Source organism: Stigmatopora argus, chromosome 20 (assembly GCF_051989625.1).
Source record: "Stigmatopora argus isolate UIUO_Sarg chromosome 20, RoL_Sarg_1.0, whole genome shotgun sequence".
Classification (NCBI taxonomy): Eukaryota; Metazoa; Chordata; class Actinopteri; order Syngnathiformes; family Syngnathidae; genus Stigmatopora; species Stigmatopora argus.
The window spans coordinates 4555698-4583452 of NC_135406.1; the positions used below are offsets into that span (position 1 = coordinate 4555698).

The 27755-nt window shown below is 48.2% G+C and overlaps 5 protein-coding genes and 1 non-coding gene across 8 annotated transcripts; 1 reads left to right on the top strand and 5 right to left on the bottom strand.

Annotated features, from left to right (window-relative positions):
* Positions 1-556: 556 nt before the first annotated feature.
* nhsl2 (NHS-like 2) lies at positions 557-16142 on the bottom strand. Of its 2 annotated transcripts, none has more exons than XM_077588959.1 (9): positions 15641-16142; positions 9467-9685; positions 6704-6795; positions 6019-6217; positions 4533-5676; positions 3334-4462; positions 3016-3271; positions 2840-2957; positions 557-2627 (listed from the first exon to the last, which is right to left on the bottom strand). In XM_077588959.1, the coding sequence occupies exons 1-9, from the start codon at positions 15909-15911 to the stop codon at positions 2357-2359; spliced, it is 3699 nt and encodes a 1232-aa protein (XP_077445085.1). In that variant the 5' UTR covers positions 15912-16142; the 3' UTR covers positions 557-2356. The 2 variants fall into 2 exon arrangements, with proteins under 2 accessions (XP_077445085.1, XP_077445086.1); XM_077588960.1 differs by lacking the exon at positions 15641-16142 and adding an exon at positions 12083-12236 and having other exon boundaries at positions 558-2627.
* A 934-nt stretch (positions 16143-17076) lies between these two features.
* On the bottom strand, positions 17077-19263 carry rps4x (ribosomal protein S4 X-linked). 2 transcript variants are annotated; one of them, XM_077589340.1, is made up of 7 exons: positions 19197-19263; positions 18654-18731; positions 18396-18576; positions 17894-17991; positions 17652-17823; positions 17414-17571; positions 17077-17225 (listed from the first exon to the last, which is right to left on the bottom strand). In XM_077589340.1, exons 1-7 carry the CDS (start codon positions 19197-19199, stop codon positions 17127-17129), a joined length of 789 nt encoding a protein of 262 aa, XP_077445466.1. In that variant the 5' UTR covers positions 19200-19263; the 3' UTR covers positions 17077-17126. The 2 variants fall into 2 exon arrangements, with proteins under 2 accessions (XP_077445466.1, XP_077445468.1); XM_077589342.1 differs by lacking the exon at positions 19197-19263 and adding an exon at positions 19082-19122.
* Positions 17296-17364, bottom strand: LOC144066478 (small nucleolar RNA SNORD61). The gene has a single exon (XR_013297643.1). It is a non-coding gene; the product is annotated as a small nucleolar RNA SNORD61 (small nucleolar RNA).
* Positions 19264-19661: 398 nt separating the features above from the next.
* Positions 19662-21565, bottom strand: cited1 (Cbp/p300-interacting transactivator, with Glu/Asp-rich carboxy-terminal domain, 1). The gene is made up of 2 exons (XM_077589343.1): positions 21432-21565; positions 19662-20520 (listed from the first exon to the last, which is right to left on the bottom strand). The coding sequence occupies exon 2, from the start codon at positions 20509-20511 to the stop codon at positions 20164-20166; it is 348 nt and encodes a 115-aa protein (XP_077445469.1). The 5' UTR covers positions 20512-20520; positions 21432-21565; the 3' UTR covers positions 19662-20163.
* A 386-nt stretch (positions 21566-21951) lies between these two features.
* On the top strand, positions 21952-23795 carry znf16l (zinc finger protein 16 like). The gene is made up of 2 exons (XM_077589046.1): positions 21952-22738; positions 22796-23795. Exons 1-2 carry the CDS (start codon positions 22060-22062, stop codon positions 23611-23613), a joined length of 1497 nt encoding a protein of 498 aa, XP_077445172.1. The 5' UTR covers positions 21952-22059; the 3' UTR covers positions 23614-23795.
* Positions 23796-24556: 761 nt separating this feature from the next.
* Positions 24557-27338, bottom strand: cd248a (CD248 molecule, endosialin a). Its single transcript, XM_077589044.1, has one exon. The coding sequence runs from the start codon at positions 27236-27238 to the stop codon at positions 25067-25069; it is 2172 nt and encodes a 723-aa protein (XP_077445170.1). The 5' UTR covers positions 27239-27338; the 3' UTR covers positions 24557-25066.
* Positions 27339-27755: the final 417 nt, after the last annotated feature.

Sequence of the window (27755 nt, forward strand, 5' to 3'; positions counted from 1 at the left end):
CATCTCAATGACCCAAGATCTCGCCCCATGATTGGTGAATTATGAATAGGACCTTCGAACACGAAATTCTTGCAACCTCAGTGGTCGAATGGTCAGAATCACGTGTTGTGGTATATATAGACCCGGGTTCGATTCCGTCCCATCGTTTGCATTTCTGAGTACAATTTGACATTTATTTCTGTAAATGCATCATTGACTGGGAATCGAACCCGGGTCGCCTGCACCGCAGGTAAATATTTATGCCACTCGACCACCAAATCTGACCGCTGGGCAAATTTTTGGTCTTTCTCATAGCTTTTATAGGCATTTTCGAGTTGTCCAAATAGTAAATTGGACGATGGGGCAAAGTTCATTGTTGGATGCAATGTACCACCATCACCACAAGACGGCAGCACTTGAACATTGAAATGTCTTATAGGCCACTTTCTCAGGAAATGATTTATTTATTTTGTCTCAATGTAAAGGAACAAGTTATGGAGACGCAGTGTGTTTTTTATTTTTTTATTTTATTTCACACATTGACAACAAAGCAAGCTCAATCATATGCATGAAAAATAAATCACAACTTTGATAGTCCAGGGATGCCATGTAGAAGTCAGCCATCTTCCTCCAGGAACATTAAATCTGCACCTGACTGTGAATAAAATGATAAAATAATGAAGAGAACATTAATTACATTTAATGAAGCAGTTTTAATAATCAGACGATTCCACTCACCTCAGTCTGAGTTCAATTCTGGTTGAATACTTACGGAAGATCCACCTAAAGTACTACTCTTGATATTGGAAAATGCTTTATTTGCAATTTAAAAAAAAGTTTTTTACGCAAGAAAAATAATTTATTTATGATAGAACCACTTTATGGCACTGGCATGTTGGAATGTGGCGCTTTTATCTGGGCAGCTACACACCAAACCACGAGGGGATTCAATACATACACGGAATATTTCTTTAAATACATCATTTTTCTGTACGGGCTAACAAAAATAGAACTCCGATAAGTGATCCGTTTTTGATTTGTTGTTGTTTTTTTTTTTTTTGTCTTAACGTCAGCATGCTCGCACCCGACGTGGCCGTAAGATTATCCGATGCGTCTCGCAAAGGTCAAAGGTCAAGCGAGGCCGTCTTTGATATACAAGGCAAACAAATACAAAGTGTTTTTTTTTTACATGTTTCATCCACTAAATAGTCCAAAGAAATGGTCACGTGACGGGTGGCCAGATATGATTTTTAACGTCACCATGAGAGTTTGTCGGCGTCCATGCGCGAACCGGGGGGGGGGGGGGGGTTTGGGGGGGGTCAACGGGTCGGGAGGTGACGTCATGCGGATTGGGCGGGGCAGATCGGGGGCGAGAAGCGGTTTTCTGTGCACGCCATTCACATATATGTCCTTTACTTCGAGTTTTAGCTAGCTAGTACGTTTTTTTTGGGTTGCCAGATTGAATCACGGGGGTATACGTCTATGGCAGCCGAAAAGTTAGCGCACCATTTGCCAAAAAAGTCAGGGAGATGGTAACAACTACATTAAAAATGAATAGAAAGACTTCATCTCCTCAAAAGGGTCGCGGAGGGTGCTGGAGCCTATCCCAGCCAACTAGGAGCACCAGGCAGGAGACCCCCCCTAACGCCAAGAGACGAACAACCATTCATGCTAGGGGCAATTTAGCGGTGTGATGAACTAGTTAGCTTAGCATGCATGTTTTAGGGCTGCGGGAGGAAACCGGAGTACCCGGAGAAAACCCACGCAAGCCCGGGGAGAGAATGCAAACTTCACACAACCTGGAATTGAACCTTCTATGTCAGAACTGTGAAGCCAAAGCGCTAAAACGGTCTTTTTTGGGGGTTGCTGGGGTCTTTGTGTTCAAATTCGCTAGCTAGGCTAACTTATTAGCACATTTGTACTCATTCACTCTCTGGCAAGGTCTCCTCGGGTTGGTCTGGTAGTGTTTATCCTTCGCTTCCGTCACCGGAGACCCAAAACCACAAGAAGGGCCCCGCCCCCCCTATCCACCCATGACCCCGGGGCGCCCCCTGCCTGCTTCATGCTGTCCATGCAGAAACTCGGCGGGCGCCACGAGGATGATTTGTGCCCACGCGTACGGACATTTCAGTTCTTTGTGCGTGTCCCACATCGCGTGGGCGGAGTCTTGTTGTCTTGAGATGTTCTCTGTACACGTTTTAGCGTACGCGGCGGTCTTCCCGCTCAAAAACCGCCTCTCGATGCCTGAAGAAAAGTGCTTTCGTCCATTGGTGGAGGACCCGGTTCAACGTCTGGAGGGGGATTTGTTACAAGCGTTCTTGTCCGAGGACGTCGAAGCCGAGCGGTTAGCCGCCGGTTTCTCCGCACCGGCGCGAGCTCACTGTGCGGACTGCACCTCGCCGCCGTCGGTCGCCCGACGCGCCAGCGGGTTTGTGCTTTTAAGGAGTTCGGCGGCGGACACCCTGGTCCCAGCGCTGGAAGACTTACTCCCCTTTTTCTGGAGCAGGGCCATGAAGTTCTCGTTGCGGGAGCTGGACCTCTGGCTGCCCCCCACGGTCAGGTTGGTCTGTTTGACCGGGGACGTCAGACTCTGGCGGCTTCCGAAGGAGTCGCAAGGCTCCTTGCGACCCAGGACCTTTCGCTTGGACCTGGAGGAGAAGATGAGAAGATAAAACGGCGATGACGTTTGGCCAGTGAGCTAAGCTACGTGTTTTCGGCAACGAAAAAAGACCAGCTACTGTTGCTAAGAGACTAGCGCGGAGCGAGAAACCAAACCCGTGGACGGTGGAGAACGGTAAGAGGCGGTCCTGGTTGCCGGGTAACCTGAGAACCAATGGTCGAAGCTCCTGCGCAAACCAACCTGTGTATGATGGTGAACAGGTCTTCGGTCGTGTGCGTCGCGGGGGCGCTGGCGAGGAAGTCCTCGTCCGATTCCTCCACGATGCGAAGAACCGTTTTATCGCAGGCCACGCCGTCGCCTGAACGAAACGCCGGGTTGTTAAAAGGAAGCGAGTTGGCGACGATCGATGGACGTACCTGCCGCAAGACTCGCGGTTGAGGTTTTGCCTTCCAGATCCGGGAAGGAGTCCGCCAAGGGTTGGGCTCCCAAGTGGTTCTCGTCCCGGGTTGACGTTGGAGGACTGCCGGGAATATTTTCCGGGGGGGAGGCGTCCCAGGGACACGGGAGGCCCACCGGGCTGTCTGTAGGCGTGGTCTGGCTCTCTGCGCCGGAGGGGTGGCCGGTCGATGGTAGGAGGAGGACGTTGGGCTTTTTCGGGACTGGCGGAGGAACCTGCGGACACGGGGATTTGAGGACGTGTTTCATAGGAACGTGATTAGAATGATTTGACCCACCTTGGATTTCTTCTTGTCAGAGATCTCGGCAAGACAGGAGATGGTCATTCTTGAAGGGAGGGTCTTGCTCTTGTCCTGGAGTTCAAGGACTTCCTGGTTACTGCAGGGAAAGGGGAGGGAGCCTCCGTCCTCTGGCCCCAATGGAAGGCGGCCACCGAACCCCGGATCCAGCAAGGTTTCTTCCAGGAGGGGTTGGGGGTCCGGAAGGTCAAAGAGAAACTGGTCGGGATGGGCCGGCGTCGAGGTAGGGTCCAGGATTGCGGGTGGGTTCGATTGAGTTTGGGACGGAGGTTTTTTGGGTTTAGGTTTCTTCATGACTTTGTAGATGTTGCCTAGTGGGACGGGGCGGTCCACGGGCGACCCGGGTGGCGAGTCCGGGGTTAGGGGGGGCGTGGAGGACTGCGACTTGAGAAGCAGGTTAAGGGGCCGTCTCGGGAGAGGCGGTTTGACAGCGACCGGTGGCTTGGGTTTGGGTTTGGGTAGAGTGGGAGGCGGGCTCGCGTCGTGGTCAAAGTCTCGGCAGTGTTGTTCTTCCTCGATGGTATCGGACGCGCCGTCCGGGCAGTCCTCCAGATCGCCTCGCGAGACAGAACGAAGGCGAATGGTTTTCAGCTCGTTCTGGCTGACCACGGGGGGAACCCGCGAAGAGCTAGGGCTCATTTTCCCAGGTCTCGCCGCCGCCGACGTGTCCGAATGCCGCCGGCTGGCCTTTTGCTTCGGCTTGAGGGACGACAGCTCCGGGTGGGCGTTTCCCGGCATCTCAAAGGACAACCTGGACCTGGCGGTGGGATCCTTTGGCGACGGGAGCGAAGACTTTCTCTCGGGAATCTTGGGCCGCATCTTACAGCCCGAGATCCCGGACGGGAGCGTCGCCCCGGCGCCGGTTGAGTGACTGAGCGGCACGGTCGGCGTGGGGGTCTCCGACTGACTGGAATAGCCGCTCGACGGGGACAAGAGCCCGGGCGGTTTGAAGGGCGAAGACGGCTTGACGTCCGTCTCCGCCAAGAGGTGCGAGGGTGATGCGGCCCTGGAGGTGGCGGGCGAGTTGAGCAGGGACTCCGAGCTGCCTCTGGCTTTCGTACATTCAATGACCGTCGTGCCCGTTGCGGTACTGGACCCCGATAAAGACCTGGAACAAGGAGTAAACAAACGGTTTGAGGGAAAGGTCAACAAGAACTGCTGCTTCCAGAGAGTCTTACCGGTAGGGGTCATTGGCCTTCCACTCTCCAAGCTGCCAGGGACCGGATAGAGTCAGTTCTGCCACCCTCTCTGGCACGTGGACCTCCAAGTTGGGAGGTCGGTCGCCCCTTCCCGGGCCGAGCTCCCCGGATTTGGAGGTGGGGGTGAGGAAATCGGGCTGGAAGTCAGGGTAATGGTCCCTGGGGATGTGCAGGCTCTTGGGTCGTCCATCCCGATGAAGTCCCCCCTGTTGATGGATCCTTCCCTCGGCCTGGCCCAGGTTCTTCATGAGAGAGACGCTCCTGACCGGGGGCGGCGGCTTGCGCTTGGACTTTTTCAGCGAGATGGACCGCGAGCGCAGGCACGAGCGTCCTTCGGGACCGTAGTCCGAAGCCGAAACGGAGACGGTGTCGGTGGTGCTGGCGCTGTCTTCGGAGCTCCCCCTCGGGTAGAGGAGGGCGTAATTCTCGCCCAGACCCATGAAGTGATCGCGCTGCCAATTGTGCTCCGCCGACATCCCGTTCCCCGCCGACGGTTGCTCCGCCCCAATCTCCGTGAAGCAAAAGGATCCAGAGTCCGTGGGCGTGGAGAGAGAACGTTCCCGGAACTTGAAGGCGTTGGCCGCGGCTACCGAGCGCGCCGACATCCCCCTTCCCCTACCGGGCTGGACTTTCCTGTCGTCGGCCGCGGCCCCCTCTGTCTCGCTCCTCATGCCCACCCCCGGCGGGTTGGTCCTCTGCTTCCCGGAAGTCTCCGACTGCGAGTTGGTCACGAACATCAACCCTTCCTGACCCCCATCTGCCGTGTGACCAATGACGCTGTGCTGTTTGGGCGGGACCGCCGGCCCCTTCTTGGCAACGTAGTTGTACGGTTCGTTCCAAGCTCCGGGCGAGAAGGTGGACCCCTTCGGCCCGTTCCAGGTCCCGGAGGGCGTGTTAGAGCAAATCAGACCAGAGTGCTCCATGGTTCCCAAGTGGTCCCCTTTGCCACACAGACCCGCAGGCGAGCTAGAGTCCAGGTTGGATCGGATCTTCCTCAGGACCAGGTTCTGGCGAGGGGTTTCCGTGACGGCTTCCAGGGAGCGCGGTTGAAGGAAGTCCTCCACCGGGGAGGGGGACGCCGAGTGGCGCGGGAGGTCCGCACCATGAAATGGACCCCCTTCACCTGAAGACAAGATGAAACGAGCGTCACTTTTGTTCAAAATATTCTTTTATTATTTTTTTTCGGGTGTTTTGCTGGGGAGAGAGGTAGAGCGAGTTGCCATGGGAACAGCAAACGGGTTGCCAGATACCGGCTTGCGCGCACGCACCACAATACCGCGTATGACGCCAGACAAACTCGGTGAACTAAAACCGCATCGAGATGACTGTTCCAATATACAAAAACAAAATTCAAGTTACGAAATCCCCCAAAACGACGTTAGATTTCCAGTATCTGTTATTTTATTTTGAAATTGTCACGGTAGAGTTGCATTCTGCTTGACTATTTTGCCAGCTGTTTTTTTACCTGCGGCGTCCTGAGTCGCCGGGCGTCTGCCGAGTTGCCAGCGAGGTTTCTCGGCGACGGGTGGTCCCGAGCCCCAGCTGGACGGGGGGCGGTCGGAGTCGCAGGGGGACGGCGAGAGCGACGAGGACGGGCTGGCCAAGCACCTCAGTCCGAAGACGGAGGAGGCGGTCTCATCCTCGTAGAGTTGCTTGGACGCCGGCTAGGGTGGGGGGGGGGGGATTTGGGTGGATCAGAGTAAGAGAAGTCAATGCTACGCTACGCTACGCTAATGAATACTTTAACCACGGGCTCTTTGCCTTGGCTGCTGTCAAAAAGAATTTCCATCCAGCTCGTTTTTAGGACGCTCAAGCCATTTGACTGCGAATATTCAAACAATCCCACCCCACCAAATTACCGTAATGTAGTCAAAAATGGCGAACTATCATTTTAACCTACGAGATTTGGGATTTTATCTCACAAATACATTCCAAAAAGTTGGCATTCTCATAATAAAGATAGGAATGTCCTCACTGGGTGCGTATTATACATAAAACGCAATTTTTCCCCTAAGCGCAAATCCTCTAGCGACTCAGGTGTCATAAAATCCTAATGAGCCGTCCCATCTATCCGTCTACCCGGCATGGACTATCACGAAAGCTTCTCCCTTACGAGGACACTTAATCCGGACCCCGTGACGCCACCGTACCAGAAAGATGAAGTCGGACTGCTTGTCGTCGGGGGGCGGGCGGCGGAAGGTCTGACCTGCCGTCTTGCCGTCGCACAGCTGCTCCTCAAAGTCTGCAGACGGCAAAACAACGTTAGCCGCGGCTAGCATTCCGACACACGAGAAGCCCTCAAACACGCTGGTCTCACTCCTCGCGTTCACTTTCCGTCACTCTTTTCCATGGCCGAGCCCCCCTCCGCTCTGGACTTGGACGACCCCCCCCCCCCCCCCCCCACCCCGGCCTTTGTAAACAGATTCCAACCACCCCCCCTTTCGCAGCCCACCAGCCAATCCTTTCCCCCCAAAACATACTCCTGACCCAGTCTGCACTCAGCCCTAAAATCCCCTCACCACCCCCCCCACTCACACACTGAGGTATGGAGAACTGGGTTAAACTTGCTCCATATGGATTCTATACTGGTGGTGGGGTTGCTAGGCAACAAGTAGGGGTGGGCTGGGGGCTCATAAATTATTATTATTATTTTAATTAACTCATTCAATGCCATTGACGGTAATAGATGTCCAATATTGTATTTTCTCGCATATAAGCCGTATTAAAAAAAAATGACTGAATCAAGGGCACAAGACTTTTTCACCAGTAGATGTCAGCAAAGTAACTAGATGTCCAATCTGGTGAATATTGTATTTTCTCGCATATAAGCCGTATTTAAAAAAAATAATGACTGAATCAAGGGTATGGCTTTTGTGCGCACAATACATTTTACCAGTAGATGTCAGCAAAGTCACATTTACTATTTGTTGGTTATTTTCAGTTTTGCTGTAAGAAAACAACCATTACTGGATGCAACTTATACGCAGGGGTGGCTTACATGCGAGAAATTGGAAAATTCAACGGTTTTAAGGCAGTTTTAAGGGTGCAACTTGTACACAGGGGCGGCTTATATGCGATAAATTGGAAAATTTTATGGTTTTAAGGGTGCAATTTATACGCAGGGGCGGCTTATATGCGAGAAATTGGAAAATTCAACGGTTTTAAGGCAGTTTTAAGGGTGCAACTTATACGCAGGGGCGGCTTATATGCGAGAAATTGAAAATTCAACGGTTTTAAGGCGGTTTTAAGGGCGCGGCTTATACGCAGGGGCGGCTTATATGTGAGAAATTGGAAAATTCAACGGTTTTAAGGGTGCAACTTATACGCAGGGCGGCTTATATGCGAGAAATTGGAAAATTCAACGGTTTTAAGGGTGCAATTTATACGCAGGGTGCGGCTTATATGCCAGTAAATACGTATAAAAATAATGTTTTACGGTAAGAAAATCAGCGAGTTCATTGGAGGAATGGATTGTGAAGTAAATAATTTTTTTTGAAGGTGGTAAACAGAATTGTTCCAAAAATATTTCATTTTTTGTTATATTACGACTTGGCCAAAATAATCAATTTTAATTGGTTTACACCAGGAGTGTCCAATCTTTATTCTAAAAAAAATATTGCAATTCAACACAGTTCCAACACTGTTTATATATATTTTGTTGCCCCTAGCAACTAAATTCACCAATATTGACATTTGTATTGTGTTTTAAGATGTCAAATCTGCTATTTGGGGGCCGAAATGTGACTTTTTTTTGGCGGTTTTCAGGTCACGGTTTTCGCCAGGCGCAGCCATTCGGGTTGTAATACAAACACGCTCGCTAATAATAAGCGCGCGGGTGCTTCGGGTCACCCTTTGAGAGTAGCAGAGGGGAAATGGACGCGAACAAAGCCCTCGTTCATTTTCGTCTGTGCACACGCTCGACTTCACGTGGCTTCCAGACATCACTTTTTGTTTAGAACAAACTAAAAGTACAAAATGGAAGGCCTGGAAAAAAAAAAAAACATTAAGTGCCTCTCCTCAAAGGTTTGGAATTTTTACATTTAAAAAAAAAATCATCCTATAGACATGCTACATGACTATAAGTAGCATTACGGTCATCATTCTCAATGGTAGCCAACAAATAAAAAATGTATGTTATATACAATCGTATTTGTTTGACGTATATTGCCAACCAATGACTTGAAAACCCACTAAATTATTGACGCATGCTATCTGACTACAAGTAGCGCTACAGTCTATCATCGTCACATTTTTTAAAAAATATTTACTTTTGTCATCTTTGTTTGTTTGACACGTATCACCGTCAATGGCTACCAATGATTAGCAATCCTAGACACATTCTACCTGACTACAAGTAGCACTACTCTGTCTCACTGTCAATGAATTTAAACCAGCATTCCAAAATCCATTCGCCAAGTAGTCCTGCCTTTCCCCCAATCAGCAAAACCAAATTTGACGTCTATATCCGTCAATGGCAGCCACACTCCGTTTTCAAACCAACATTCAATCTCCCACGACCAATGAAAACCGTTTATCCTCCCTTAGTTTGACAGCCCTACGCGCTGGCGTCTTAACACTCCCCCCTGTTTTTTTTTTGCAGATTTAGCACATGTAACACCAGTCAATGACTCAATCGCCGCCATTTTCCCCCTAATTGGGGGTCCGGGGGCCGCGTGGAAAAATGCCATTTCGGCGTGACGGGCGGCACGTCAACGCGGGCTTTTCCGGCCACCATGTTGGCGCACACACCCTGCGAACGTCGTCAACAAGAGCGCCGCATCATCTGCAGTGGAGCCCGCCGCCGGAGCGCCTCCCACCCATTCGCCGCCGCCGCCGCCGCCGTACCTCGCATCCGTCAAAACGGCGCGCACGTCCGCCCGTCGGTGGGTGTGTCGGTGTCGGTGTCGGTTTACCTTGCAGCAAGCTCTGGAGATTAAGCTGCGCCTGCTGGTGCAACTCTTCCACGCACTCGGGTCTGCTCCAGGAACCGAAGATGTTCACGCTCTGTTGCCATGGAGACCCCGGGTGGGCCGCGCCGTCGCCGCGGCCGTGCTCGCCGCTCCCTCGCTGCTCGCCGATGCGGCTGCCGCCGCTACTGCGCCTGACGCTCTCCGCCTCTGGTCCGGCGGAGGCTGCGGTCGGGAGGGAGGGGGGTGAGGGGTGGGGGGGGGGGGGATATGCGGGGGAGGGACAAGGGGGGACACGGGGGGAGAGGCAAATACGATTATCGGGAAGGAGGAGCAGGAAACCACATCAAATGGCAAGAATTTCCGCGGGATTACATAACGTGGTCAAGCGACGCCCTCGTGAAGGACTTGAACCAGGGGTGTCAAACATAAGGCGCAGGGGCCGGAAGCGGTCCGCCATGGGTAACCGACCCGGCCCGAATTGGTAGCTTATTTATAATGGTACATACACAATGGTTGTTGTTTTTTTAGTCAAGTTTGTTCTTTCGCCCCCCCGGATCCAAAATGGCGTCGTTATTGGAAGCCAATGAGCTAACGAGGGATATTAAAATTGGCCCAAAGAAGCAGGAAGTCGATTGGGATTGGTCAAAAAGCAGCAGGAAGTTGTTTGGTAATTCCCTCAAAATCAATAGGAAGTGATCTGAAATTTACAGGAAGTGACGTGTGGGTACCCGGAAATGAAAAGGAAGTGACGCAATGGCGGCCCAAAATAAAATGTCCGATTCCCACTACTATTATCTAGCCCCTCCCTCCTGATAAAAAACAAACAATAATAAAATACACCTATTAAGGTTGATAGCTTTTAATCAGTTTGAATGAAAAGAGCCCAATTATGTCGACTGTGTTATACTGCCTCCTCGTGGCCAATTAGAAAATCATCATTTTTTCTTCTTTTTTTTAAAGCTGAACCTCCTAAAAAAGACAAAAACCCATAAGAATATTGCCATATTTATTTTAAATAAAAACATACATATGTAATATCAGTACAATATTAAAAAAATGAATACAGTACATTAGAAAATAAGTTGGTGAATGATAAAAAGTATGACTTTTTAAAATTCATCGCTTGGCTGATTGACGGCTATAGATGTCCAATCCACTTGAAGTGGGAGGCCTCCATGTAAATGAACGCTGCCAACCCTCCCACCCCAAAGGTCCAAGTCATTAGTGGGAGGGTCCAACTTGGCCACTTCAAACTGGAAGACGGACAGGAAGTGAATCGGGTCCCGCTCCTGCTCGGTTGCCGTGGCAACAGCGGCAGCCTCTCGTCTCCTCTCCTCAACGCAACTTGGTCGTCCTGGCTCTTTGTTCTCCGTCGCCACGGCGTCCGGAATGACATCATCCCGACTCCTTGCGCCGATCGGCACACGCGGGCGTAATTCAAAGTCGGCGCTGGGCCACCATTTTTCTTTTTTTTTTTTCCTCCGTTGCCGCGCTTCAAGGTCACAAAGTGCGAGGACGCCGCGCGCCGTTTACTCCCAATCGTTACAGCTCAGCTCTTTGGACAAACGATTAAGATTCAGTGTCCAATCAAGCGTCCGATCCTTTACAAGCTCGTTTTTAATCAAATCAATACATTTTGTCCGTTGGCTAACTACCACAACACACGACGCAGCCTTGAAATAGTCATTAAAATGACATCTAAGCACTCAGAAATACGTTTCATTTCATTTCCTATTGCCGGTTGACCTACCCAAGATGGCCGCCAGCGACGCGTGCCACTTCAAATGGCTTAAACGTCCATCGCTTTGCCATTAATCAAATAATCTGTTCAATATCGGTCGGGACGTAAATCTCGGGTCTGACTTGGATGGGAACGTGGCCTCTGGGCGTCCATCTTGGATGGGGCAAGGAAAGGTCTTTTCGCGCTCCTGCCGTGAATTGAAACGAGTGCATGACTTAAAGCGACACACCCAATTTATTTAAAGCGGGAGGGTTGGCAGCGGCGAACAGTCATTCGCTGCCAACCCTTCCGCTTCAAGTGGATTGGACGTCCAACTACGCTAACGAGTTTAGCCATGTTTGAGCAAGCTGTGACTTTAAATTGAAGAGTATGCGGAAATTTAGCATGGAAATGAAACTAAATAGTAGAAATTGTTTAGTCCTACAAGCAAAATGGCCTTAAATGCAACACTAGTTCTAACAAACAAACCAAAATATAACGAACGATATTCAGTGCAATCACAAAGAGCCGGTTGGATGGGTTTCTCAACGTCTCGACCCCAAAAAGTCGCCATTTTGCCCAACTTTATCAAGCGTCCAATGCAAACCGTCTTCCAATTTACCCACGTTAAGGTAAAAACAGCTTCTTTTTTTTAAATTCAACCCAAACATAAAACTGTGGACAACATTTTCCACATTGGAAAAGACATCAATTATCATTCCAACAGCGTCTAAACTGGTCTGACTGGTGTCAACCAGAGCGCACCAGTCCATGACTAGCGTGTAGACTCCAGACTAAACGCTTGAATGCGGGTCCTTGTGCGCCGGCCCATTCATAACCGCTTCGTTCCGGCCTGGAAAATCGGGCGAAGAAACCCGCGGAATGACGTGCGAGAGTACCTGTTGCCGATTTGGGTCGGTGTCTGCCTTTGGGCCTCCTCTGGGGGTTGCCGGTACTATTCTTCCTGTCCCAAAACATGATGGACGCATTCCTAACGCGGCGGGTATACGTCGCTTACGTGAGGTGTTGTTTAATCCGATGTTGGGGTGTGTGAGAGCGAGCGAGAGAGCGAGAGAGAGAGAAAGAGAGAGAGAGAGAGAGAGAGAAAGCTTGCGTTGATTAGCATCCAGCCAGTCGCGTTCCGGTATCCGCGGCTCAATTGATAAAAGAGCCAGACTGCCGGGAGCCAATCAGAAAGAGCCGAGCTGAAGATAGGACGACGCTTAAGATGGAGGGAAGGTAGGGGGAATTATGGGATGGCAAGCTAAGGAGGAATAGGCTTAATAACTGCTACTATTAGGCGACAACAACAACAAAAAACACTAAATTATCTTTTTAGGGATTTTTAATATGTATTTTTTTCTAATTAAAATATTTTTCAGCATTTTAAGGGGATAAAAATAAGAGGAAAACGCACTATTCCATACCATATTATACTATATTACTGTTTTTCTATTAAAAAACACTAAAGCACATGTGTGAAAGTGAAGGCCCGGGGGCCAAATCTGGCTCGTTGCATCATTTTGTGTGGCCCGGGAAAGTAAATGATGAATGCCGACTTTCTGTTTTAGGATCAAATTAAAATGAAGAGTATAGATGTATATTAAATTTCCTGATTTTCCCCCTTTTAAATCAATAATTGTCATTTTTTAATCCATTTTTTCTGTGTTTTTAGTTCAAAAATCATTTTGTAAAATCTAAAAATATATTTAAAAAAAGCTAAAATAAACATTGTTTTAGATCTATGAAAAACTGAATATTCAGGGATTTTAATCCAGTTCTTTTAATCGATTTATATAAAAAAAATCTAAATATTATATCTAAAATGGGTCTGACACCCCTGCACTAAAGCATCTATTTATGTATTGTTTTACAGTGTGTTTAAAGGTTGTTTTTTTAAACCAAAACTTTTTTAGCGTTTTAAGAGCAAAAAAATATCTTTATATATTAATATAATGTATTTGATTCTTAACTTAATTGGAAAAATCAATAAAGGAAAACCTGGAAATATGCTTTATAGTATTAACTTATTATAAGTACAATTAAAACAGTATATATTCTTTTATACATTATATCGTACTATACTATGTTATAACATTTTTCATAAAAACAGAAACAAACGCGTCTTATTTTCTAACTATCCATTTCGATTGATTCCTATACTAAAATAAAATCTAAAATTGATCGCGGAATAGCCAACATTCCTCTTGTGTCCGTGAACGCACCATTCTTGCAGCTCACAGCCAAAGGAGTAGAGATGAGAAACGGGGGAGGGAGGGGGCAAAAGGGGAGGGGGCAACACTTTTGTTTTTTTCTTCTGATAATTCGAAGCAGACTTTTGGAGGTGCCATAACTCACTAAACCCGACGGGCTCTCTCTGGTGGTCAAAAACGGCATTACGCCACCTTCAGTTTTACTGTCCTGCCATGGGAATCTTCCCCCAATGAGATCATATAAACAACAGCCTCGTGACTCGTCCTCGTGGGTGTGTGTGTGTGAGTGTGTGTGTGTGAGTGTGAGAGTGTGTTGTACATTTTCTGGCCCGGAAAAAGCTCACACTCACACACACACACTAAAAAGGCAAAAATCCGGAGCCAAATCTAGTTTTGCGCATGCACACTACCTGCATTACTCACTTCCTGTCCATTTTTGACTCAAATTTATTTTTTATTTATTTATTTATTATTTATCATTTATTTATTATTTATTTATTATTTATGTATTATTTATTTATTATATATTATTTATTTATTTATCATTTATTTATCATTTATTTATCATTTATTTATTATTTATTATTATTATTATTTTTATTGTTTATTAATTATTTATTTATTATTTATTTATTATGTACTTATTATCTATTTATTATTTATTTATTATTTATATATTATTTATTTATTTATTATGTACTTATTATCTATTTATTATTTATTTATTATTTATTTAGTTATGTATTATTTATTATTTATTAATTAATTATTAATTAATTTATTATTTATTTTTATTTATACGCAAATTGACTGCCATTGACAGCGATAGATGTCCAAGTAAGATGACCCCAGTAAACATAAAATACTATTTTTTTGTAATTATTGTATTTAAATTCCAGAAAAAAATAGAAATTCCTAAATACATGCTGCATGGTTATAGATAGCATTACAATATTTTGATTCAAAAAGCACCAAAAATGTCCTAAAAAAAAAAAAGTCACTTTTTTGTTGCTTATTTACAACAATATTGAGCAATTTAGACATTTTTACATAATAAGTGCTTTAAATTTGACATCTATCAGCAGCAATGTCAGTCAAAAAAGGAATTAGTTCTTCCTCTGGCCAACACGCACCCTCTCACTAGTAGTATTATTATTAGTCAATGTCCTTTCTCTATCGTTTGTTTGAGTTCCTGCCCAGTTATTTTATATTTTTTTAGCATCTTTGTTTAGACGCGGGGAGGCGTTGGGCGAGTGACGCTAATGATGATCTATTGATTACTTAACCGCGCGCATCTTGCGCCCACGCTAGCCACGTTCGCAGGCGGGTTCGGATTTTGACAGCGGGCAGCAGCTGAAAAAAAAAAAAAAAAAAACACAAAAAAAACGTCCACGTCCTCGCCTGTACTTTATAAACTCAGCTATGTTTTCTTTTTATCTTCACTTTCCAGAGCTACATCTGGTCTCAGTTTGGGGCGGGGGGCTCGAGGGGGGGGGGGCTTTCTACTACTCGCACATGAGCCAGCAAACATCATAGTTGGAGAACAAAGATGAAATGCAGTGAAAGAATGCGCAGCAGGATTTCATTGGAAGCAATTTTGCACGTCTTGTTTCGTGACCGGACGATTCGCCGAACGGACGTTTCGCCGAAACGGGATTCGCGCGCTCGCCCCGCCCCCGGATCGTGTGTGCCTCCTGAGTGCATGCTGCATGACTATGAGTAGCATTACAGTTATGTGACAATCGATTGGATATGGCTAGATGTTTTAGAGCCGAGTTGGCAGCCATCTTGAGACAGAGCTCTTCCTCAAGTGTGTTTTTAATTAATTTATTTCAATTTAAACACTTCATTGTGTAATGATATCTTTAATAACTGGCCTTAAGATGTCCGCCAAGGGATGTTTATCCCCATTATCTTACACACACAAGGCATCTAGTTTTATATTTATATATCTATGGTCAAGTGATTCAAAAATTATTCAAACCTTAAGAAAAAAACGAAGAAATACATGCTACATGACTCTTAAGTGTTACAAAGTGGTCAATAATTTCACTGGGAGTTAAAAATGAACGTCAATGGAAGTCAATGTTGTCATTATGTGCAGGTGCAGTTAATTAAAGCCAGAGGCAGTCAAGAAAAGTCGATTAATAATGAAATAAATTGCACAAAACGACGAGTATGAGTGTTTCATAAATAGATAGCATTTTCCAAGTTAAAAAGAGCTTTTTAAAAGATGTTTTTTACCTGGGTAAGGAGTGTGGCGGAGCATCTCGACGACCCGACCCAGCCTGCCTTCCAGGGCGCCCGACCTGCGGCACACGGACGCCAACTCGCCCTCGAGTTCCTCCAGGACGCCCAGCGAGTGTCGGGAAAGGTCGGCCAGTTGGCGGAGCACCGAAGCCAGGGCGAAGGCGCACACGTCGGCCAGTTCGGCGAACAAAATCGGCGTAGTCGGTGTCCCAACGACGGCCTTGCATAAATCCCGAGGCAGGACGGCACGCTTGCAGAAAGGCATCCCGGAACGGAGCGCGGTTTTATCCCAAGCGAGGCAAACTCCGCAGGTGGTCGGCTTCTACCATAACCGCCTTCCGGGGGGCTCCGTCTCCCTGCCGCCGGCGCACGAGCGCATGTTCCGGGATACCGGGGCTGGAAAAGTCCGCTCGGGTTCGGTTCGAACTCATCGTCAAGCCGCTTCACTCGCTTTTTGGGGGGGACTTGATGCTCTCTCTCTCTCACTCTCTTCCGACAAACATTTTCTTTCAAAATTAAAGCCGGATACCAATCACTTCCGGTGACTATTTCCAAGAACTACTATTTGATTAAATACAGTTGTACTTTCACCTAGGCAAAGCATCATTTTAACCATATTCTGGAGTCAAATGTTTTGAATATGTTCACTAGGGAAACTCCTCAACTCATTTGGACTATGTTCCTTGGCTCCAATTGGTGTAGATTTTGCGTCAACATTTTCTTAAATTGTGGAGGAACGCACCCCACCCAGTCCTGTTGTTGAAAATCCCCACATCTGGTTGTCAGAGGACCCCTTGGGCCCCCTTTAGGAACCCCTCCCAGACATGGACTGGGCCTACCTCAATGTTTTTGTTCCAGCGGCAGTCTGTTTTGCATTGGGGAGGGGCGGCAGGCAAGAATTTCGACTTTTTTTTTAGGGGGGCAGATATTGAAACGATTCATGAATGCTCTACTGCCACCTTGTGAAAGCGACGGGTAATTCAGTTGATGGATAGGCCTTAAATGTCCAATTCATTTTGAATGAAAATAAAATATGTATCAGTTTTGCCAGTGTATCCATCTAAAACAAATAAAAAATCAATTGAAATATTTAAGTTTTAAATATTATTTTAAGAATAAATGAGTGTAGATTTAAAAAAAATGTTAGTTATGATTATTATTGGTTACAGGCTTAACTGAAGCACTGAGTCAAAGCAGCATCTTGGCTTATTTTTGAGCTTTTGGCACAGATTGTGCATCCTGTTGGAGAGGCGGAGCTACAAAGTCACGACTGGTTCCCGCGCAGGACGGCGCTCGCGTGCCAGATTTCCGAGGTTGGGAACATATGGAGCAGCACTGGCTTGGAAAACAAGGGGAGAGAGAGCGTGACGACAAGGGTGTGTTCGCGCGTCTCAAAAAAAGATAGAAAAAAAGACTATCTTTCCTGTAGCTTTTCTTAATAACTTTTATTGTGAAACATTTGCCGGCGCGTCGAGCCCCTTTAACTGCTTTGCTTAGCGGCGAGCCTCTTGTCGCGTTCCTCGGCGATGGTAAGCCGGATTCCCTTCCCTCTGGGCACGGACACCCACGCCTTGTTGCCCTGAGGACGAGATGTCCATTATTCGTATTTTTGCAAACGCACCACGAGGCCGAATGCTTTGGTTTCATCAGAGCTCAGAACTTCTTAGAGGATATTGTGGTGTCTTTCACGGTAATCAAAATCAAAGAGTCATCATTGCTCTGCCGACGCCAAACGTTTTTTTTTTTTAAAGGACGTGGCGGTCTCACCTTGCCGATCACAAAGATGTTGGACAGCCTGGTGGCGAAGCTGTTCCCGGTGCTGTCCTTGACGTGGACCACGTCGAAGGAGCCCGGGTGGCGCTCCCTGTTGGTGATGATGCCGACCCTACCCAAGTTGGCGCCGCCGGTCACCATGCACAGGTTACCTGCGGGCGAGGGGGCGGAGTTGAGCAACCTTTAAACGCGTGTTAGATTTGCAATCGGTTCGAAAACGAACGACACCCACCGGTATCGAACTTGATAAAGTCGGTGATCTTGCCCGACGCCAGATCGACGCGCACCGTGTCGTTGGCCTTGATGAGGGGGTCCGGATAGCGGATGGTGCGGGCGTCGTGGGTCACCAGGTGGGGGATCCCCTTAGTGCCGATGAGGATCTTCCTCACCTTGCACAGCTTGTACTGCCGGGGCAGGGACGCGGGCGACGTCAGATGGCGGTCTCCACGGCGCGGAGGCGCCACGCTCGCTTACCTTGGATTCCTCGACGGTGATGCGGTGCACGGTGAAGCGGCCCTTCACGTCGTAGATCAGGCGGAAGTACTCGCCCGTCTTCTCGATGCTGATCACATCTGCAAGAACGTTTTCTCTTGAAAAACCATTTTTTTTCTTAATAACTGTTCATGCTACAATAACACCTATTTGGTTGGTTGTACCCTATATGACTATTTTAATGGATAATGTCTGCTCTTGGTTTCTTTGCCAACTTGCGACTTATAGTCCGGAAAATACGGTACTTAATAGGCCAGGGACCGAGATTTGAAGATGAAAATGATTTTTCCTCAAGTTGGAAAACAAACAATTTGCTGTTTTCCTGATTTAACAAAGGTATAGAACCAATTCAACAACCAAAATGGCCGTCGACTCCTAAGAACAAGACATTGACATCCAAAGGAAACCAGAAATACAATACAGTACACGACAAAGATGTTCTAAAACACTATTAAAATACTCAAGAGCGATTTAACCAACTCACCCATGAATCCAGCTGGGTAGGTGATATCAGTACGGACCTTGCCGTCAATCTTGATAAACCTCTGCATGCAGATCTTCTTCACCTCATCCCCAGTAAGAGCATACTTGAGGCGGTTCCTCAGGAAAATGATGAGGGGTAGACACTCCCTTAGCTTGTGGGGACCGGTAGAAGGACGCGGTGCCTGGTGGGGGACATCGACAGTGGTCAGGGTCCCACACGCCGAAGCTCGAGTGAAGGTGACGGGGATAAACTACTTACGAAAACCCCGGTGAGCTTGTCGAGCATCCAATGCTTCGGCGTCGCAACGCGCTTCAGGTGCTTCTTCGGTCCTCGGGCCTAAAAGACAAAGAACGTGAACACAAACACGGGAAGGCAACAAAAATAACGACATTTTACGGCAATTCGGCGCGTGGCTGCTCGCCTCTAAACCAGTTAGCTTAGCAGTTAGCAACCCCTGTTGCGGCCTAGACCGGCTGACTGTTTCTTTCGTAAAAACATAACGCAAAATGTCACAATTATCCAAGTCCCATTCACGATATAAAATGTTACCAGAATGCGAACAGTAATAGAAACGCCATTATTCACGTTTATTAAATGTCGCTCTTGTGGCTAGCGTCGCGGTATTAAAGCTAGCGATTCATTTAATCACGACAGACAGGTTTGCAATGAGAAATATAAACGTTTACAATATTGGATGATGTGGTATTTTTAACTCATCCGGACATTTTTGTTGAGACACTGCGCGAAAAAGTGATGTTTAAGGATTATTCGAGTGAAGAAAGGACTAAAATGGGAACCCACCATGTTGAAGTCTGCAGCGGAAAGGACTTCCTCACTTCCGGGATAGTCATAAATCCGCGTACGAACACTGAGATAGACAAAATTAACAAAATGTCATTTCAACGACAAATTATTAAAAATTTTAAATAAAACACAATAAAATGAGGCAAAATTACCTGAATTCCTTGTTTTATTCTGCTAATATGTTCGAATTAAAAGCGTGTCGCATGGCGATGACGCAAAAGGAGCGCGTTGCAACCTCCATGTAAATAAACCGATTAGGTATGTTTAATTGTAAGAATTTTAGTCAAGTTATTCAGTTTTTACACACGAAAAGTATTTTAGACGTATTTTTATATAGTACGTTACTCTAGAAATAGTAGTGAATGAATTACTGAGAGACACTAGATGGCAGCATTTAATCGCAATGTTGGAAAATAGTGTCTAATTGATGATTAAACAGACAAACAGTAATTTTCTCATTTATTTACATGACAATCACACAGTCTTTCAATTCCAGACGGACACCATCCACTGTTCAGTGTTCTGCTCCGCCACATGAAAAGAAACGTGAGTGCACGGAGATAAGAACTTGTCAGACAATTCCTTTCCTTGTGAAGGCTTGAGGACACTGGAATATTGTCCATGGAGAAAATAGCTAGCTTAGTGTTGCTTGCAACATCCAAAACCCGACTTTCATGTTCCTGGATGAGGACGAATGGCAACAGGTGTGCCTTTGTGTGTCTGTCCATCAACTTGTTTTCATTAAAGAAATACGAGACCCCAAAGGGGTCCTTGTTCTTCCTCTGGCCAAGACGCACCCTCACACCAACGCATTTATCGTTAGTCACCGTCCAATCCATGTTGATGTTGGCATACTGTGACTGTAATTGACATTTCAAGAGTATTAGCTAGCTAGCTAAATTCAGAACTAACTAATAGCAATTGATCTGGCAAAAAGAAAATAATAATAATAATAAATAAACACTCAGCAGCCCGCCGACACAAAGTCAAACTCGTTTTGTCCCAGCCAGAGTTCGGGTAAGTCGTTAACCCGGTCCAGTCCGAGCTCCACCACCAGCGAGGTGAGGATGTCCTCGTCCACCGGGTCCAAGTCGAGGACTCCGCTGGGACAGGCGTTCGGCGCCCCCGCGGTCATGGCGGACCCCGCCAGGTTCTGGTAGTGTGAGTTTAGCTTCTGTAGCTGAACGCTGGCGAGGAGGTGTGGCCTGGGCTGGAGGACCAAATTCTGTGGGACGGCGCCAGGGGATGGAGAGAAGGGTCCCGGAGAGGATTTGGAGGAAGGGTAGAGGTCCTTCATCACAATTTTGGTCATAATCTGTGTCTGAAAGAAAGAAAAAACATGGCAGGGCTGCCAAAAGTATAAATGCCGTTTAACCGATATGTCCTTGAATGCACCGTGAAGATATTTCACCTTAAAATGAAGTGATGGGGACTCACATGAGGATAATTCTCCAGAATAGGTCATTTGGAGAGAATTATAGCAGGAAAAAACAGCTGCACGTTTGACTATCGTTAATATGCACGAGTCAATGAGCTAAAAATCAATTTTTATTATTAAAAAAAAATCAAAACGGATTGGACGTCTATACACGTCAATGGCATCCAGTCTATTTATGAAATAACATTGCAATATCACTTGATAATTGAAAAAAATCAGTTTATGAGAATAAAAAATGAGCTAAAAGTACAACTGCCGTTTAACCGATATGTCCTTGAATGCACCGTGAAGATAATTATCCAGAATAGGTCATTTGGAGAGATTTATAGAAGGAAAAAACAGCTGCACGTTTGACTATTGTTAATATGCACGAGTCAATGAGCTAAAAATCAATTTTGATTATTAAAAAAAATCAAAACGGATTGGACGTATATATACGTCAATGGCATCCAGGGTCTATTTATGAAATAACATTACATTATCACTTGATAATTGAAATATATCAGTTTATGAGAATAAAAAATGAGGAAAAATGAGCTAAATGACAAAAACCATTAAAAAAGTTAGATTTTTAGGGCATTTCAATGATATATTTTTGTATTTTCTGTTTTCTTTCTCATATTAACCTCCAATGTAGGCATTTCTCTTAACTCATTGGCTGCCATCGACACGCAAACGTTCATTGGGCTGCCACCTCTCCCACTCCAAATAGATTGGACATCTACAAATGATCAATTTGTTGATGACGATTGCGAGTCGATTCACACAACAAGTGATTGGAAAAAGTTACTCACCAGTAACAGACGCTTAACGGCGACCACTCGTCAGCTCCTGGGAACGACGCTCAACAAAAAGTGCCTTCTTTTGCCGGTTCAGGGTTCAAAACCAGGACCTGGACCATCTTTGGGATCAGGATGGGTCCCAAATCAATGGACAAGATTCCTGTCAAGAAAATAAAAACAAATGAAAAAATATTTGGGTTGAAAAGTCTTATTATTATTTTTAAGTAAGATCATATGCTAAAATAATGCAAATAAATCAAAATGGATCAAGTTGAATAATTCCTATAGATTCGTTCTTTTGTTTTCTTGAACACAGACGAGTTAATTTTGCTTCCGTTTTAACTCAATTGGACGCCTAGCGCTGTCAATGGCAGCTAAAATAACTTCTGACTCGGAAATACACAAAGAAACATGTTAGCATTTTCAATTTAAGGGCACGATAACAAAACAAAACGACCCAAAAGAAAAGGTGTTGTTCAATTTATAATACTATTATTTTGAAAGCTATTCTCCCCTACCCACGTCCGCCGATGTAATCATCTCCACCTTGACCAACCACTTTGGGAAAATCAGCGCAGCAAAACATTAGCTTAGCTAGCCGGCTAGCTTAAAGTCCACCGACCTTCCTCCAAAATCACCGATGAGTCGCAAAAGAAATCCCACTTTTTCCGGCGCAAACCTGTCCCCGGACTTGCAAGGTCCCTTCATGGACCCCCCGGTCTCGTCGTGCCGCTCCGACGTGCTTTTCCTCAACCTGGAGCCCGACGAGGAGCTCCTATGCTCGGTTAGCTCGGTGAGCGAACACCTCGGCCGGGAAATCAACGCAGCGCTGGACGCCGCTATGAACGAAATCCGTCACATGCTAGGCCTCAGAATACGAACTCTCAAGATGGAGCTGAGGGAGAAAACCGAGGAGATCGCCGCCTTGAAAGCCAAGCTAAGCGACAGGGACGCTAAGGAGGCCCTGGACTCCACCGAGGGTCCTCCCGAAGCTTTTAGGACCCCCAAGATGGCCATGCTGGACCCCAAAAGGGAGAAAAAGTCCCTCCTGCCTGGCGTGAAGAAGGAAAACATCGACGCCATTTGCGACTACCTAATGAGGGACAAGAACTCCAGAGGAGCCGCGGAGATGGATGCAGGTGAGCAGGGCGGCCAGGAGGAGGAGCCAAATCCTCTTCACCTGTGGCCCGACGGCGGGATGTCCACCTCCGTGGGTTCGAGCCACCCGGATGACATCTTTAACATGCTGCCCTCTAGCAGTAGACGCCTGTATGACTACGAGTGGATCACGCCCATGGAGTACTCGGCGGACCTTAAGGGTAAAATAGCGGTAACACCCGCACTTTTCCCACTTGAAAACAATACTTTCTCCTCAGTGATAAAGCAAGACGATGACGAGGAGGAGGAGGAAGAGGAGGAAACCTCTTCAGAGCAGCCCCCGAGCCGCTTCCCGGACGTTCGTCCTGCCGACTTCGCCGCCGTTCCGGGTTCCCCCGGCGAGGGCGGCGCGCCCCCGCCCCCCGAGGCCGGTCCCCCGCGTTTCCCGGACCACACCTTCATCTGCTCCCTGTGCGGAACCTTCTGCCCCGACGCGGCGTTCCTGGACGAACACGTCAAACTCATCCACGCCGACGCCCTCCCGTCGGCGTCGATCAAAACGGAGGCGGAGCCCCTGCAAACGGAGGCGGCAATCATCAAAACGGAAGCGGGGGACGGGGGCGGCGGCGGCGGCGGCGACGGCTCCCCCGACAAGGACTCCCCCGGGCTCAAGAGCAGGTACGAGTGCGGCGACTGCGGTCGGGCGTTCAACTACCTGGGCAACCTGCGTCAGCACCAGCGTATCCATACGGGCGAGAAGCCCTTCGCGTGCCCGGACTGCGGCGAGCGCTTCCGCCACGGCGCCCGGCTTAAGAGCCACCGCCTGGTCCACAGCGGCGCCCAGAGCCCGTTCCCGTGCCCCGAGTGCGGCAAGGGTTTCTCCGTCCTATCCGGACTCAAGAGACATCAACGGGTGCATACGGGCGAGTGCCCGTACGCGTGCCCGCAGTGCGGCCGGCGCTTTAAGGAATTGGGTAACCTCTACACGCACCAGCGGATCCACAGCGGCGTCACGCCGTACTCCTGCCAACAGTGCGGGCGCCGTTTCCGCCACCTGGGAACCTTCAAGAGTCACCGGTGCACCCCCGCAATGTGACCGATGGGCGGGGCGATCGATAAGCTCCGCCTATTTCCTCATGTCGTCGTGTTAAACCCGCATCTCATACTGTTACCCTCATTTGATAGGTCAAGTTAAGCAACTGAAGTCAATACTAACCAGTAACCACTGACAATCCCTCCCTTTTTTTTCAAAATAAAAGAAATTATAATAACTACAAACCTTGGTGTTGTTTTTTAAATTAGCACTCATGCTAAATCCAACCGCTAGGAGGCGCTACACTCCTGGAGATCGAGTCAAGAACATCACAGCTGCTTTGTCCAACTTTCGGTCGGGCCTAAAACGCATCACAGTCACAAACTGAATTTGTTAAGGATTTGGTGGAAGCGTGACTGTATTTTCCGGACTATAAGTCGCACTTTAGATATTTATTAAATATTGTAGTCATATTAAAAAAATATGTTTATATACTTATGCCAATTTGTCTGCTCCCTATTTTACAATTCTTTGACTAGACAAATTTAGTAAAATTTTCCCTTTCACTGTTCATTCTTTAACTAGTGCAACTTATAGTCCACAAAATACATACTTACCAACAGGTCAAAGACAGATTTTTCTTTTCTTGACAATTTGAAACCTAAAAACGATTTTTCTTAAGTTGCAAAACAAAAAAAATGCTACTTACCTAATTTAGGAAGGCTATAAAACAAATTCGACAATCAAAATGGCCGTCGAGTCCTATGAATAAGACAACACAGTAATCCCTCGAATATCGCAGACAATGGACCGATGTCCACAAGCAGACAAAGGACTTGGACTAAAAAAGTATAGCAAGTTTTGTGCGCGTATAAGCTGTACCCTGCGCAGAACGTATGCTGTGGTAGTTAGCAAAAGAAAAAATATATACTTAATATTGAAGTTGGATTAAAAATACATGCAAAAATGTCCAATTTTGTCCGTTTTGTACACAAATCACATGATAAACATTTGACATTTTTTATTATTTCTCATTCACGGTCTAGAAATAAGCGATCGACCAATGAAAATGCATCATTTGTATAATAAGTCGCACCTGAGTGTAAGTGAAATGATGAAAAAAGTGAGACTTATTGTCCAGAAGATACGACCGTTTGACGCCAATTCCAACCAGCTGGGTGTAAAGGGGCGGAGCCTAACCAATCGGCGTGAAGAGTGTGACTGAAGGCCAAACATTGAAATAAAAAAATGAACACATTTGCACCGATAGACAAAAAAAAAACATATAAAAAAGAAAAACTGCTCGTTAAGTAAACATTCTGTACATTCCTTTGCATTTCACGGTGCGTTCAGGGCCCAAAAAAATGGATCCGGGACAAGAGTGAAGAATTTACGACGGTGCTCTAGACTCCGAACTCGCCAAAAAATAGCGAGACGTCTCCGGATATTTCTTATAGCGGGGTGAATTTGATGTTGCAGTACTTTGTCGTCAATCTAAAAAGATCTCGGCGTCCGCTCAAACGTGGCCCTTGACCCCCGCGGGAGTTCCGGCGGCCCCCCGTTTGTCGTGAGCCCCGGAGATCCAGTGGTAGCAGTCGGCGTCGTCCTTATTCCGAGGCCGTGCGGCGCAACGGGTGCGGTACACGACCCCCAAGACCACCATGAGCACCACTAAGAGGATCATGGGTACTAAGAGTCCCACCAGGAGCCAAGTGCTACCCTGACCAAGTCCCGAGACCTCTTGTCCGGGTTCCGAGCGCCGGATGGTGAACGGCGTCGAGGGACTGAGCGGAGTCGGGACGTCTCGGGACCGATCCTGTCCCGGATTTTCAGTCCCCGCCGATTGTTTGTCTTCCTCGGACGGATCGCGGCGATTTCCCGGGGTCTGCGCCGTCGAAAAACCGGTCCACCAGTTCCAAGCTCCCTCAGAGATGGTAGAAGTGGAAGACAAGGGTAGAGCAGTGGTCTCCTGGTCTTCTTCCTGGTACTCGTCTTCATAAAATTCCATAGTGGGGATGAAGGTGGTTGTGGATTGGGGTGGGGGTTCAGAGGTGACCTTGACGGTGGTCTGAAACCGGTCTGCGAGGCTAATGAGATCTTTCTCCTGGGTCACGGTCTCTAGGTCTGGGTGAAAAATGTCCTCCAGTGGTCCGCTGGTCACCCAAATAACATCAGACCCCCAAACCTTTGGAGGCTCAGTCAACCAGTCTAGAGATTGTCCCCCCTCTGAGTCCCAATCTGTCCGGCCGCTCTGCGGGGGCCACTCGTAATCCACGGGGTCCCACACGGGTCCAGGCTGGGGGGTGGGCCACGGGTCCACCGGGGCGACGTCGCTTCCCTCGCCGATCTTCTGACACGAAGACGAATCGGGCATGACCAGTTGGTAGCCCTCCTCGCAGTAGCACTCGAAGCCCCCCACGTAGTTGACGCACATCTGCTGGCAGGTTCCCGCGATCTGGCACTCGTCCGTGTCCTGGCAACGAAGGGGGTCCTCCGGTTGGAGCGAGTACCCCAAACGGCAGTGGCATACGAAGGAACCGTCCGTGTTCTGGCAAGCGTGTTCGCACGGATCGCTCAGGCACTCGTCCAGGTCCTCGCAAGCCCCTCGGTGGTCCAGGCGGTAACCCCGGCGGCATCGGCATTGAAAACTCCCGGGGGAGTTGGCGCATCCGTGTTCGCAGGGGCTCTGGAGGCACTCGTCCACATCCTCGCATCCGTGTTCGTCCGCCGCTAGCATGTAGCCGTCGGGGCAGGCGCAACGGTACCCCTCGGAAAGGGGGACGCACTCAAACTGGCAGTTCGCCTCGCGGCACGCGTCGGACCCCACGCAGCTCTGTCCGTCGTCCCCGAGCCGGTACCCCTCGGCGCACTCGCAGTAGGAGTGGGCGGCGGCTTGCTTGCAAAAGTGTTCGCACCCGCCGTTATCGCGTTGACACCAGTCGTGCGAGGGCGGCGGGTCGGAGCAGATCGGGGCGTCCCGAGACCACCCGACCGAACCGTTTTCCGTGGCGAGACAGTGCACAGACTGTTGTCCCCCCTCGCAGGGGACCGTCGCCACGGAGCCCAAGGGTAGGTGGGTCAAAAGGGTGCTCAGGAGGTCAAAGGGCGTGGTGTAGAAGGCGTGGCCGGACCCCTGGTTCCACAGGGCGGGGCACATTCCTCGGTAAGCGTAATGGCACAGGTAACCGTCGGCGGGTATCGAACAGGATCCGTCTAGCCATTTGAAGTTCTCGCCGGGTTCAAGGGTGTTGTACCCCATCGCCACGCAGCGGGGCACCGAACACATGGCGTGCGAGTACTCCTTCTGCCAATTGGTGTACTCCGTGTCCTGGTCCCCCGTGGTCCAGGAAAAGCCGCGAAGGGGCCGGCCGGCGGCGCACTGCCGGGGTTGCCGTTGCAAGCCGATCCAGACCCGGACTTTGGTGCGGGAGTGGCGCAAGTCCGCCGTGGTGAGGAGCGAGTGGACGGCGGCGGCGTCGGCTTGCCGTCTGATGGTAGCCAGGTTTCCACCTTTCTCCTTGCAAGACCTCCACGAGTCCAGGAAGGTTTTGGGTCGGAAGTACGCCACCAGGCAGCCGTCCGGGTCGCAAAGGGCGTCTCGCTCCTGCAAGTCCTGGGTCAGGACGGAGGAAAAACTCCAGAAAACCAAGGTCAGCATGAACGCAAAATCACCCGGCGGGAGGTTCATTCTGGATCAGGGCTTGGGGATGGCTAATCCTTGACGGCCGGTTCGGTTCTAGATGCGGTTTTCGTGCTTCGTTTCAACGTTTGCTTCTCGCAGGAACACATCGGAGCTCCAGAGTGGAAGAGAAGAGTTGGAGAGGAGGGGGGGGGGAGAGTTTCGGGGCACGTGGGAGGGAAGGGGGTGGCGTTCCGGGGCGGAGGAGGGGGGAGGATGTCATGTGGTTTTCATAAATCTAGCTTGAAACGCAGAGTGAAGGAGTATTCTTAAAGGAACTTGAATAAAGTGATCCTAGGACGCCTTGACTTCCTGTTTGGAATCTTGGCGTAGACCGAAGACTGCGTTGTCCATCACGAAAAGGATGGAAATCGAGGAATGACCAAGGGACGGTCGTTTTAGTCCAAAGGAAAATGATTGCGTCCAGCACCCGAGGGTGCCGCAGTTTATTATAAGGCGTCCATTTATAGTCCGGCGTGACAACAAGTTAGCTTTTATAAAGAAACATTTAGCTTATTGTCCCCGA

What these genes read in the sequence shown, in the direction of transcription:
- nhsl2 (XM_077588959.1), bottom strand. Translation starts at nt 15,911, where the DNA reads ATGCCTTTCTGCAAGCGTGCCGTCCTGCCTCGGGATTTATGCAAGGCC. An exon ending in TCTCCAGAGCTTGCTGCAAG is followed by an intron (nt 6,796 to 9,466) that starts GTAAACCGACAC and finishes TGCCGTCTGCAG; the next exon opens with ACTTTGAGGAGCAGCTGTGC. An exon ending in AAGGCCAATGACCCCTACCG is followed by an intron (nt 4,463 to 4,532) that starts GTAAGACTCTCT and finishes TCCTTGTTCCAG; the next exon opens with GTCTTTATCGGGGTCCAGTA.
- rps4x (XM_077589340.1), bottom strand. An exon ending in ACAAGCTCACCGGGGTTTTC is followed by an intron (nt 18,577 to 18,653) that starts GTAAGTAGTTTA and finishes GTCCCCCACCAG; the next exon opens with GCACCGCGTCCTTCTACCGG. An exon ending in ACATCTTTGTGATCGGCAAG is followed by an intron (nt 17,226 to 17,413) that starts GTGAGACCGCCA and finishes TCTCGTCCTCAG; the next exon opens with GGCAACAAGGCGTGGGTGTC.
- cited1 (XM_077589343.1), bottom strand. Translation starts at nt 20,511, where the DNA reads ATGACCAAAATTGTGATGAAGGACCTCTACCCTTCCTCCAAATCCTCT.
- znf16l (XM_077589046.1), top strand. Translation starts at nt 22,060, where the DNA reads ATGAGTCGCAAAAGAAATCCCACTTTTTCCGGCGCAAACCTGTCCCCG. An exon ending in GTACTCGGCGGACCTTAAGG is followed by an intron (nt 22,739 to 22,795) that starts GTAAAATAGCGG and finishes CTTTCTCCTCAG; the next exon opens with TGATAAAGCAAGACGATGAC.
- cd248a (XM_077589044.1), bottom strand. Translation starts at nt 27,238, where the DNA reads ATGAACCTCCCGCCGGGTGATTTTGCGTTCATGCTGACCTTGGTTTTC.